This window comes from Columba livia, chromosome 10 (genome assembly GCF_036013475.1).
Source record: "Columba livia isolate bColLiv1 breed racing homer chromosome 10, bColLiv1.pat.W.v2, whole genome shotgun sequence".
Classification (NCBI taxonomy): domain Eukaryota; kingdom Metazoa; phylum Chordata; class Aves; order Columbiformes; family Columbidae; genus Columba; species Columba livia.
The window spans coordinates 5,798,831-5,812,136 of record NC_088611.1 but is presented as its reverse complement, the minus strand read 5'-3'; the positions used below and the strand labels follow the sequence as shown (position 1 = coordinate 5,812,136).

Sequence of the window (13,306 nt, the reverse complement as noted above, 5' to 3'; positions counted from 1 at the left end):
GTCTCTTCTCTTTGAATTATGACTCAAGCATTAAAACAAGCCACATCCAGCAGTAACCTAAGTGGGTGAATTTATATTAATTAGCCTGAAATGCTGACCTTAAAAGGCCATTTTTATTCTGACCAATACTGACTTGTCAGGACTCGCCTTATTGTTCCAGAGCCTTCAAGAACAAATCTATTAGCTGTAAGATGACAAATTAAAAGCAAATCCTCTTATTTCTGGAAAAAAAAATAAAAATCTTGCCATAGCAGAATACAAGAGAAAACATCTGTAGCAGCGGCTACTCCCACTCACTAACAGGCAGAGCTGCTGCAGGTTGTCACAGTCATTCAGAGCCTCCTGGAAAGCCAAGCTGGGGGTGTCCATTCCCTACCTTCTCCTCTCTCTGAAGTCCCTTACCAAGGCAGGACAGGAAAACTCAGTTAAACAGCCCACAACTATGTGTACAAGATGGTAATGGACAAATCAAAGACGACATAAGATTTCGTTTGTCACGCACACCCTTCTCTCCCTACATCGACAAGATCAAGAGAAAAACAAACTCAGAGGTTTCAGGGGAAAGAACAACCACATAGGGGCAAAATCCATGAGGTTTGTGAAAAAACTAGTTTCACACAACAACAGAAGCCAAAATAGAGTATTGGAGGGCTAGCCATTAACAGAGGCTTGCTGGAGTATCTTCCAGAAAGAAGCTCTGCTGTTTGCGAGGTAGATGCTCGTTTAGTGGAGTGAGAGAAAACCACTGATTTTGCTGTGATGCAGCCTCACAGACAAAATAAGATGCAGAAAATCGGTGAGATCTGCCGTGAGGCTCCACAAAGCGCACAGTCAACTGACAGAGCCATCCAGTTCTGCTCAGATAAACTCGGGTTTCCTGATACAAAGAAACCTGGTACTGTTGCTAGACTTTATGCTCCAGTGAATTAGAGCTGGACTCCAGAGCTCAGCTGGATCCAGCTGTTCAATAATGAAACCTAGGGGTCACCCCTTGGAGGCAACCCACAAAACAGCTGATGCAACACTGATGCCTTCCTGCCCAATGTTCTGGGCTAGAACCAGGTTATCTGTGCCAGGGTGAAGGAGATCAGATAGGCCTGTAAACAACCCAAGATCAAGTGCCTATCTTCTTCTGGTTAACATGAACATGTATTTATAAATGTGTGCTCTTTCTGGTCCACATTAGCCACAGTTCCTATCAACCATACTACCACAACAGTTACTATCCCAGAGACTGAGGATGCTGAACGAGGCAGAAAGGGATCAAGCAAAAGCTCTCAACCAGCCAGTCTTACTCATCATGACAGCTCCATCAGCCAACGAAGTGTTTGGTACCTTTTGGGGGTTAGAGCTCATCCCACTCTAAATCTCTGGTTTCCAGCCAGATGTGTGGAAGACACCACAGGAGCACACTTCTTGCACAAAAATATTCTAGCTGCTTTTGCTAAAAGGATGTGAGCAATGAAAGCAAATGACATCCTGCTGGGTCTCACAAGGTTTACAAGCAGAGGTGCAGGCCAAGGTAGAGACCCCACTTTGTCCACACCACAAGGAGGGAGAGGAAAGGAGAAGTCTTCTCCTCTGTTCCTGTTGAATCTACGTCACATGTTCCTATAGGCTTGAATGAGCAGGCTTCCTTCAATGAAAGGAGAGCAAAGGTTGGGCAGCTATGAGTAACCATTAACAATGGCACCACTTGTGAAAGAAGAGCTCCTGAGCATTCTGCGATGAGTTGTAGCAAGACTCCTGCCCAGACCGACATGCAGAATAGAGCGCAGTGGAAACATCTTGAGCACTCACACTCTTGTTCTTCATAAATAATCTACTGACCTGTTGCGCTAAAGCTTCCTGCAGTGGAAACGCACCCTCACAAAAACAAGGTGCCAGGTAGATCAGGGAAAAAGAAAAATTTTGTAGACCACGTTTATCCGGAAGGCTGAAAGCTGGATGGATCCCCTGCTGTTGAATACAGGATTCCTCCCTTTAGAAAAGGAAATAAATAGTAGGGCATGGAGGAGGTACAAATGACAATGCATTCACATCCAATTGTGAAGAGCTGCAGCTCTGTGCAGTGAAACTGCTTCCCAGGAGGGGATTTCACAGCAAGTGAAAAAAAAAGAAAAAAGTACAAAAGTATTCATAAGTATTAGCAGATGCCAAAATCAGAGGTAGTTACCAATTTGGAAGCCAAAAGGTCAAAAAAAAGCACATCTGGCCTGTGAGTAACTCAGGAGGAATTTATTTACACAAGGAACGAATGGCTGACAGAATGAACTGCTGCAGTCAGCACAGAGACCACAGGCTGAGCACACGAGGCACCCAAGGTCACCAAACAGAACCAGCAAAGGAGAGGTGGAATTGGCTTTGGACACTCAGTTATAGGCTTCAGACAATTTCAAGACCAGATCACATCTTTTTGAATTAGTCTCCAATCCTATCCAATAGAAATATTCTTGGAAAAATTGCCATTCAAGAAATTAGTCCAATGCCCGGACAAAATTTTAAACCCAGTAGTGTAGAAATAAGCCTAAACGCCTGTCCTAACCAAAAGATGCATTTGAAGAGTCACAGGTTGCTCACTTGTTTATAAGTCCTTCCTGCTCAAGCACTGTTCTTTCCAATCTTCATTTTGTGAAGTCTGCTTAGAAATCAGCTTCCAAATTTGGTAGCTCTGCAATTGAGTACCATTTAACTTCAAAGGAGCTAAAGATATTTAAAACATTTGTGTTCTTGAATTTCAAAAGAGGAGAAAGACTTCTTGGCAAGAGTGACAGAGGACAACTCTGCACCTTTACCCGTATCTCACAAATTCCCCTGCCAAGGGATTACCTGCTTTTGAGTCTGCCTGTACATCCACTGACGTGCACACGTCTCTCAGAGTCCTACCAGGAGCTGAAAACTAAGCTGCATAATTTCAGTTACATGGGGAACTGAAGCAGCAAGAGAAAGGCTTCCCCATCACCTGTAAGCTTCTGTTCTGCTGTGCCTATTATCTCTTGCCAGGATGCCCTTCATTTGAGATCAACAGACCACACACGACCCTTGCAGACTATGCATTTCACCACCTTTAGGCCACCTCAAGCTCCCAGTCCCCCTGTTCAAAGTGGATTTGTTTCTGACATCCCACAACACAAGCAAGTTTCAAAGTATTTTTCTTTAGAAAGCTATATACAGAGGTTTAGACTAAAGTCTCCTCACCAGCCTCCTCCTTTACCAAGTATTATTTTGCACAAAAAGTTACAACATGCCTGAAGAAGGTTTATATTTAAACTTGGGTACAGAATCTCTGTATGAACAAATATTTCCTATTTTTCATAAAATTGCATGAAAACCAGTTTACCAACTTAGCTTATACTACAACGTTTTTATTCACAGTTTTCAGTGTATAAACTTATCTAAACACCCAAGCACTTACTAACTGTCCACGTGACATCAACTGCTCAGTGTTTGGTCATAACATTTTGTCAATAATTGACAATCTGTCAATAATGAAACAAGTGTTCTTGTACACTCACATCAGCTGTAACTGCATGTATGAAGCTTTCCCTGTGTTCAGAAAAGAAAAAATCACTACCAAACCCCCAAAACAAAACATTATCTGCCATCCCTGGAAAGAACAATTGTACAATGAATATTCTCACAGCATATCAGATCCATGAACACGGCCCTTGATCTGACCCTGCACAACTCTCCATGCAGACAGACCCCTCTGCTCACAGAGCTACTGACCCCAGGACAAGCATAAGAGTCCTTAGTTCTAAAATCACATGCCAAATCTACACCTCTTATTCTGACTTTCCTTTAGGTCCTCACAACTCCATATCACAGCTTAAAGCATTCATTTACTCTTAGCCCTTAAATTCTAGATTAAAAACAACGATAAATGCTTATAGGATCAAGACTACAAAACTTCATTTCTCCGCATCAGCTTCATACCACCCGCATCACAAGTGCTTGCACTTAACTTTGGTTTTCAAGGCAATTGTGCAACACTTAATAGCAACAATTGTTAGCTTATAATTGAAGAGGAAGCGTGTATTTCAGAGCTACTGTAACTGTGATCTAACATTTACAGTCTCAAATCTATACTAACAGATATTTCTAATTCACTTCTGACAACTTTAGAGTTTTCTTTATCACACTTGGGTGTCTGTGCTTTTACACCATAGTCACGACTGCAATTCCTGCTCATCATGAGCTGCTTTCATTCGCGTTATTCCTTGCACAGAGCAGTTTTACTTTCAAAGCGAACTGCATCTCCCAAGCCTCAAGTAGTTACAGAAAACACAAGCAAGTGGGCAAAGCAACTTTGAAGTTCATGCCCGTTGCTGCAAACGAGCCCAATACCCCAATTCATAATGAACTTTAATCAACTGCCGGAGAAAACAGAGTCTTCAAAGGCTCCTGTCTCCCTCTGCCTAAGGAAGTGAAAATTGTTTCACAGCGAGTTTGTTTTCAAGCGCACCAACCTTGACAACGTTTCACACCTCTTTTATCCCACAGGTTTAGGATTCCCTTTTCCTCCTGTTCATCCTTATGACAAACTAGTTTTGATGTCTGTGTTCAGTTTTAATGTCTTAACACTTGCACATTAGTTTGACTCTCCCCATGAGAAACCAGATACTACACCCGGTGTTTTCACACAGCTATTACTTCAATTAGTATTTGTGCTTTCACAATGCATAAGAAAAAAGTTATACAGCTACGCATGACAGCAAAAGCTCTCCTTTGAAAAATATTTTAACTTAAGGTTGAAAACAGATTCAAGTTGTGTCAAGAATAGCCTTCATGTGTTTTAGGGGTACAAAAATAAATAGCAACCTATATGCATGTTTTAAATGTAGTTACATTTCAAAAAGTCTGAAAAAACCTCAGTATTATTCAAGACGTAGAGCCCTGGCACACTAACACAGCAGCAGAGAAAGATGAAGCAGTTTCAGTTTTCACTGAAGGAAAAGGTGAGCTCAGCATGAAACCAACAGCCACAGGTGGTAGTTTCAAGTCTGATTTTGATGGGAAAAATAACTGGTCTTGACTACACAAAATACACCAAAACAAGTAATTATCAAAAAGCAAGTATTTTGCTCAAAACAAGAAGTAATCGAACATATAGTATATTTAAAGTCTTGTAACAGCGACAATATTCTTAAGGAGCCCAGCATAACATATTTCTAATGGATAAAAGTAATGAAATTCACTTGAAAAAGTCGACTGCCATGAATGGAAAAGTTATTATGGAGCCAAGAATCCTGTGTTCAGGTTATATTAATACTTCTCCCTTAAAATAACAAACCAAGCCACTTTCAGAGATATCAGCTTCTTTAACAGCAAAGAACATTTCACATCAACTCTAAATTAAAACTTAACCTATGATATTCAAAACAAGCTCTCAGACTACATTGTTTATTCTGCCCTTTCTAACTTCAGCAATTATAACTGCCTTAATATTAAAGTGTTGCATTCCTAATAGCCTAATACATAAGGACATTGAGTACTAATCATATTTTGCATTTCTATTCTCATGAAGTGTAGTGGGCTCTTAGTGGAGACCAGGCATAGGCTCTAGCACACTACAACTGCTCTTGTAACAAGCAGCCACGATACAGCTGATACTCTCAAAAAAAAGTTTAGGCTATGTTGGCTTTGGCAGCACCGCTCAGACTGTGTGACACGAGACAAAAATTGAAGCTCCACTCCTTTACAGCAGGACAGAGCTGCACCCCACTTTCAAGGCAAAACAATGTTCTTAACTGCATAAAAGAGATCACATAGTTGAACTGCATCACAGTCTTACTTGACTAAGACATTGGTCTCAGTTGTGCCAGCTTGCACCCAAACTCCCCAATGCAGCCACCTTCACCTCTGCTTTTTAAACAGGGATCGTTTTACTGTTGAAGACAATCAAAGGTTTAATTAACAATTCTCTATTCATGCTCACAGATAATCTGCTAGATCTCATGGAGGCATCATTTGTGCTACTCAGACCAAAAGATAACACCGCATATACCCCATGAGAAAATAGGAAGGAAGAAGCCCAGAGACTATCACTTAGTTTGGTCTTCTTTAAGTTGCATGTAACACTATTTACATTCAGGGACTATTGCTGGGATCAGCAGCTCCCATGCTACATGCCCAAGGCAAAGATTGCAGTTGGGTGGCAGTTCAAAATACTCACTCCTTTGAAGTAATTTAGGTTCCCAGACCAAAGTGTGTGTCTCTTCCGCATAACTCAGCATGGTTTCACTTTGTCTTCTGTAAAAAACACAGCACCTGGTCCAAAACAATATATTACACCCAAAGAATTGGCAGCGCCCTGTTTCCCATAGGCTCAAAGCATGAGTAGAGCAACGCCGTGTCAACCAATACCACAGGATATGGATTTGCCTGTCAGCAGCACACAAACAGCTGGTCACAGCAGCATCTGTCAGAGGTGTTGTCAGGTAAACTCTTCCACAAGAACTGTGTTGGAGTGCCAGATGTTCAGGGTGGTTAGTCACTGTTCAAGGGTTTTGTTCAGCAGCCACCTTCAATGCACATCTTACCATCTGCTGACAAAGGCTCTATAACAAAGACCTAAGTTTTAAAACAGCTTGTGCATTTCTTTCCTTTCCTAAATTCCTACTAGTTAATATGCTCTGGTGATAACTGCTGTACTGGGGGTAAACTTACCATAACCTCCTATAAGTAGACACCTTGTCTACACCATTTAAGCCATTCCTTGGAATGTTACAAACTGAAAATATTATTGGACAGCTAGTTTCACAGCCTGCATAAACTTTAGAGTTAGAACACAGAAGAGAAGGAAAAGGAAGAAGTCAGTTTTAGCCAAAACCAGTCGAGGATCAACAAATACTTCCACCTCCTCCTTCCTTCTGTAATTGTTTCATACCCCCCTCTCCCACTCACCTACCAGTAACACCCTCTAGTTTTGTTTGCTTTCTGCTTTCTACGTAGCAAGCCATCAGGTTTAGAGCTGCAGACTCAAATCTTGTTCGTTGCAAAATACTACGGTTAGTCCAATACCTCCAGCAGTGGACTGAAGTCATATTAAATAAAAGCCCTACTGTGTTTAAGATAGAACATAAGTTTAGTAGCCCAGTAGAGAAGATATAAGTCGATAAGATTAAATACACCACCACAGAGCAGCCGATGCTGGCTAGAAGCTCACCTTTCTACCAAGGCAATGCCACATATGCACAACCCCCCCCGACCCGGTTCACAAACTGCTTTTTAGCTTAAAGCTCATGTTGAACAAGACAGACTGAAAACCAACCATGGTAATAACATATTTCAGAACCCTGTAGGTATACTCAAACGTATCAAAAATAACCAAAGACTGTAAAGACAAAATGCAGCAGTTTAAGTGAAGCATCACTACTTGTAAAAATTATAACTCATACAGACAGGAACTCTAAAGAGTTACTCTCATAACTGCCATGACACCCAACATCAGTACTACACTTAGATCGGTGCATCATACTGAATTACTCGGTTGATTTATCTGTTAGGTACAGTCAGAACTCAGATGTCTCTTAACACATGGTTCAGTGAGCAGATATAAACTGATGTTTCCAAGTATTTAGGAAAGAAGCTCCAGTACAATGTCACACACTTCTCACATGTGAAGTCTATGCAGAGGTTTCTTTTGTCTTTGCTGACTGTCAGTGAAAAGATGTCACGAAAAATACCTATTTTCAGGACTGACACCAACCTAAAGGATTCATATCAGCTAGCAAAACTGACTTCAGCTGTTACTCACACCTGCATTTTTTTTGTGGACTATCATCCAAGCCTATCACACATACTTAAACACAGGCTGTTAATAATAAATGCATATAAACATGCAGTAAATTTACTTCCCTTTTAAAATCATTATTTTCCTATAAAGTACGTACAGCTAAACAAAACAAACAATACAAGATCAGTTAAAAACAGACAACCTGCAGCTCAAATAAATACCAAGAAAAGATGGCTCTTATAGCGCAACTGCCTGAAAGATCCACATGGTTTCAAGCTGTGGAAAGTGTACTGAAAAGAAGCTCTACACTGTTCTGTGTGCTGACCTACCACAGCACGATGGGTCTCCTCCACACCGGTGCTAGACTTCTGTGTTTTCAGTACATCACCATAATCTGCTGCATCAAAGTTAGTCTTCCACACCATCACCTGCAGAAGAAAGGCAAGTGACTAAGTTATTTCTATTAAAATTTTCCATCTAAATTTGCTTAAAGGTCTATTTTGTCAACACAGAGAAGAGTCAGCAGATACACACCAAAGCTTACCTAAAGCTTTGCCATCAATTAAATTAAGGATGTTATTTGTAAATATACTACTTAATACAGATACCCATTGAGAACTCAGTTATGATGTAAGTGACCTTGGCCTTCCAGCATTCTTTGGGTTAGGAACATCATGAAACTAGAGCTACCAGGAGAACTTCAAACAAGAACCTCGGCCACTGGAGAACCTTAGCCGTGGCATCTCAAGTAAGACTGAGGACAGATCTGCAGAAGGAGAGCACTGAGGAACATGAAATACAGAGCACTGTAAACCAATGGAGCCTGGAAGGATATTCAGGGGAAGCATCCATGCCCTGTGTGCCTTGTCCTTGTGGCTCAGAATCAGCCAGTGGTAGATCAGGGGACAATCCATAAGCACAGCCCATGATATTCAAGGTATCTCAACACAGCCTTTTGTACACGTCTTAACTTATTCCCAGCAGCAGATGCCTCAGAAATGCATTATAACAAGGGCTGTGTATATGGTAATATTTCTTCTGTTGTACATACACATTCCCAGATAATCCAGCTGAAGTGCTTTCTCAGTAAAAAAATCTATGTTTAATATCTCTCAGTGTTTTTAGTATTTGTTTTCTCTTTGAAAACAGTAAGATTCTGTGAAGATGCCAAGGAAACAGTAACCATAAGACACAAAACTATCCATTTAAACTGGGCAGATACCTGTTCATCAGAACCTCCAGAGGCAAAGAAGTCTCCAGTTCTTGAAAATGCTACACAGGTTGCTGGTCCCTGCAAACAGATTTAAAAGATGGGTTTAAAAAAAGTAAAAGAAAACAGTGTTATACTGCTCCATTTTTTACAACTTTACAAGGTATTTCTCATTTGACACCAGCAATCTAAAGGCAACATTTAAAAAGTTCTTATCTGTCAGGTAAGTGGACCGCAATTAACATGCTAAGCTTGCTGGTACTTACCATTTCCCACATTTTTGCCCCCAGCTTAAGACACCCAGTTTTCAACAGCCATGGCATTAAGGCAGAGAGAAGAACACACCAAGTTCTACAGCTTCAGGCTTTTCCTTGTTCCCTTCTCAATCATTCTCTCTTCCCTTTAGAATGAGAAAGGTCTAAAACTGCTGCTCATTTATTAAAAGCAGTGAAATTGCTGAGTTTTGTTAAATGCAGCCCTAAGTCAGCCACCTGGCAGAAAGGTTTAAAGCAGAAAAGGAAGTTTAAACACACAGAGAAGCAGCACCAAAAGGCATATTGAGAATGATGGTTAGATATAAAATACTCCCACTACTGACAATTCTAAGCATTCACAAATCATAAGCCATATCCCATGAAACTATAATTTTTCAAAAACAAATGTGAGGAACTGCAATTGCCAAACCCTCAGAATTTACATTGTCCAAACTCTTCCTCACACCACAAATACTAGAACCACAAAAGGAAAATGCACTAAGCCAAGATTTTCCACAGAGTCACGGAATACCAGGGGCCAGAGCTTCAAACATTGCCCAGAATCCTCAAGACACTGACACCCCAAGACAACATATTTCATGGATCACTGTGAGCAGCAGATTCACCATGGAAAATACTATCTTCTCCCCATGTGCATCAACTAATTTGGCCAAGGTTAGAAGCATTTTAAGTCAAGAAATCAGTACAAACAGAATAACTGAATGCATAAGATTCAGTATTCAGGGCAGAATCCAATTACTCATTTTGAGACCTGGCAGTCAAGAAGCGCACAAAGTTTTCAGCACAGGAAAAACAAAATGCCAAGGCTACCTGAGGAGCACTGGTGAAAAGAACATGCAGACAGAACAGCGTCAGCAGAATACCCTGTATTTATACATCAGCTTTATTTCCTGCATTCTGTAGTACTGTCTGGAGTTTTGCAGGTGGCAGTTATTCCCTTCAGATACCAACTAGCAGGACAAAGTCAGCACAGGGGAGACATCCAAAGGCATCACTAACAAAACAGAATCACTGCTACACAGCCCCTTATGTGTGGAGTAGGTGGCCAAGCAGTGACAGAAGCTTCAAATCAAACAGGCACCTGCAGCAGCACAGGAGGACGCAAGCAGCAGGCAGGTGCTCCCTACAACGCTATTGTTTGCCATTTTTAAGCTACAGCCTGATCACCTACGCAGGTTCGTGTTCATTGTCAAGTTCTTAACTGACAAATAGAAGACTGGCTTGAACTGCTTTTCTCTTGGTAGTTTTACAGAAGAGATGCCACAGTTAATGCATCCAGGATCAGCTATGTACAACATGGGCGCTCGCATTTTGAAGCCTCGCTCTTAAAACAGTTCTGAGAAACTTTAAATGGTGCTGACTGCTACAACACTGCTTACGAAAAGCATGCCTTTCACATCACGTCTCTTTTAATACGTTCTCGGCCTTTCGCAAAGCACACAGGAGGACACATGTGGGAGGCTGAGGTAGACGCTCTCAGATGCGGTTAAATAGAGCTGGGAAATCATTATGTGTATTCGAGCACAGGCACAAGAGACAAGCTGTTCTGCTTAGAATAAACAGCTGAGGACCCAGAGAGTGAAGTTTTATGTCAGCTACTGAACACATTGCTTTGCAGACTGCACTGAGCTTGAGCTCCTGCCCACACTGGAATGGGCAGAGGTAAGAATGAGCATTTGCAGAGGCATCATATGGCCAAGTTTGCTGGGAAAGCAAGCTGAACTACTGAGAGGCTGAAAAAAACAGCCAGAAAAGCCACAGCCATCACCAGAAAACTCCAGCACACAAGCATACACCTCCTGACAGGAGTTATCCTCTTTCAAGTAAGCTAATGTATCTCAGAAGCCAAGTAAGAACCTTCTCCCCAGCCTGTATCAAGTTGCAAGGATGGACTATTCTGTTAAGAGTTCACATCTTCCCAATGGGCACCACATGGAACACTCACATCCAGTTTGTTTCTGGTTTCTCTTCTTTTTCTTTTACTTCATAAAAAGTGAACTCATCATTATAAATCCTGAAGGTAGACAAATACCCGAAGACTGTATTTGGGATAAACACCCAACTCCCACAGCAACCTCTGTCCCACAGTTGTGTGCTTCCAAATATGCTGGCATGAGGGTATGCCAGCAAAACTATAGTCTTGATGTGGTCACTCTCAGTGTGAAGAGTTTCAGCTTCCTTAAAACACATCAAGGTGTTTCCATATTATCATTTCACCTGCAGTGACTTCAAGATGTTTTGAGGCCTTCTAATTGCAACATATCACTCAAGGATCTGGCCAGAATTGATGTAGTAGCAACAGTTTAAAAATGCAAGCACAGTCATTAGTGTGACTAAGCTTGTTCAACTAACACAGCATTAAATAATGCAGATATTTCAAACCAAAGACACCGCCATCAGTCAGCTGAGACAAAGTGTGATTCTGCCTTTAGCTCCCACCTGCCTTCCTCCGACCACACTGTCACGAACGGAGACTCGCTTAAAAAATGCAAAAGCAAAAGACAAACAAGCAATAAGAAAGGGCAGAAGCAAGTGCATAGCCAGAAAACTGCAGAGTGATGAACAGTGCTCAAAGATAACAGAGCTGAGGGTACAGAAGCTGCACTCTGACTGCAATAAACCAGTCAGGGTTGGGAAGAAAAATATTCAAGACATTGCTTAAGACAAAATGTTCAGGAACAAGCACAAGTGAGGAATACCAGAGAGGAGCAATGTTTCACAAAATTATTTTTATCAGTCTAAATATTGCAGTGTATTTAGACAAAATTTAGCACAATACAAATCACATCAACTTACAAATCCTCTGAAGGGAGGAAAAAAAAGTTCAATAGAACGTATTCCTCCTAAAATAGAAACTGATATCAAAGACTGAATGTGCCTTTACAAAGACGGAACGTGCCTTTATAAATTGAGAGAAGGGGAACAAACAAGTCTACAGGCACAACATCCTCCACAGAAGGTATGTTGACATAAATTAAGTGAAAAGTATTTTTGCTATATAGACTTACAGCACTCTTCCCGGATGTAACAGGTTTGCTATAGCAACATACAAATAATAGTCTGCCAAATACTCTCACAATTGAATATAAACACACAAAACAAAAAGCTACACATGCCAGCAATTAGACACAGCCTCACTCCCATTTGTTCCAGGCAAGCATAGCACAAATCCAACAGGTTTCTGATGCAGTCCTGGACAACAGGTACATGGTCAGAGACTGAAGCATTCAAATATTCCTTTGGATTTTTTTCCCTTTACATTTACTGTCTGCACTAAGATTGTCAAAAAGTAGCAGTTGCATGTTCTTCTATACAAGCTATAGGAATAATTTTAAGCTTATTTGCCATACAACTAGAACATCTGTGATGAAGCAGCCTTCTAAAGAACCACTTTATTCTTCTTTCTGTAACAAGAAACATATGCCTTTCTATTAGTATTTTCCAAGGGTTCAGAAGTTCCAGATCTGCACCCTCATTGTGCTTGGTGCTGCACACAAGCTGCTAGCACCAGCCCCCAAATTCCTACAGCCTTTTGCCTTAAACAGCAAGGTGCAGAAAGAAGGGATTGGACAATGAGATACAGCAATTCGGCAGTGAGGAACATTTCCATTTATTCCTCAGCAGGCCAGCAACCTGAGGACTGTCAAGCTTTTGTACATGTCAAAGTTTGAAATTTTAATAATAATAGTTTTGGTGATAGTGGGAGAGAGCTGCAGAAAGTCTGAGGGAAAGTATAGAAGACAGCAAGAAGCAATCCACTGGAAATGTTAAGTGGGAAGAACATCTGCACTAATCAATATTCTGCTCGTCTCCTCTAGCGACAGAGCCCCAGGCAGGGTGGAGATACGTCCCAGGGAGCCTTGAAAAGGACAAACAGCTCACACACTGATGCAGCAAAGAAGGTAGAAACAAAAAAAAGGAAGCCATACAGAAGGATGATAACAGGATCAAACCTACTCCTTTGCAGCAGCGTTCCCAATGAACAGGATTTGGGCAAGGGCACCTCGCCATGCCATGGCAGCTGAAACTCCAGGTGACATCCCCCTTCTAGCTGCATGCATAGGCGAGAAGGGTGAGGCGCAG

At 41.3% G+C, this 13,306-nt stretch overlaps 1 protein-coding gene across 6 annotated transcripts in view; it reads right to left on the bottom strand.

Moving 5' to 3' along the window:
* The window catches only part of POC1A (POC1 centriolar protein A), a 53,252-nt gene that overhangs the window by 20,415 nt on the left and 19,531 nt on the right, over positions 1 to 13,306 (bottom strand). For all 6 annotated transcript variants that reach the window (XM_065075102.1, XM_065075101.1, XM_065075103.1 and 3 more), the window contains exons 8-9: positions 8,961 to 9,029; positions 8,068 to 8,166 (exon numbers count right to left, since the gene is read on the bottom strand). In XM_065075102.1, coding sequence (XP_064931174.1) covers positions 8,068 to 8,166; positions 8,961 to 9,029 — 168 coding nt within the window. The remainder of the gene's footprint in view (positions 1 to 8,067; positions 8,167 to 8,960; positions 9,030 to 13,306) is intronic.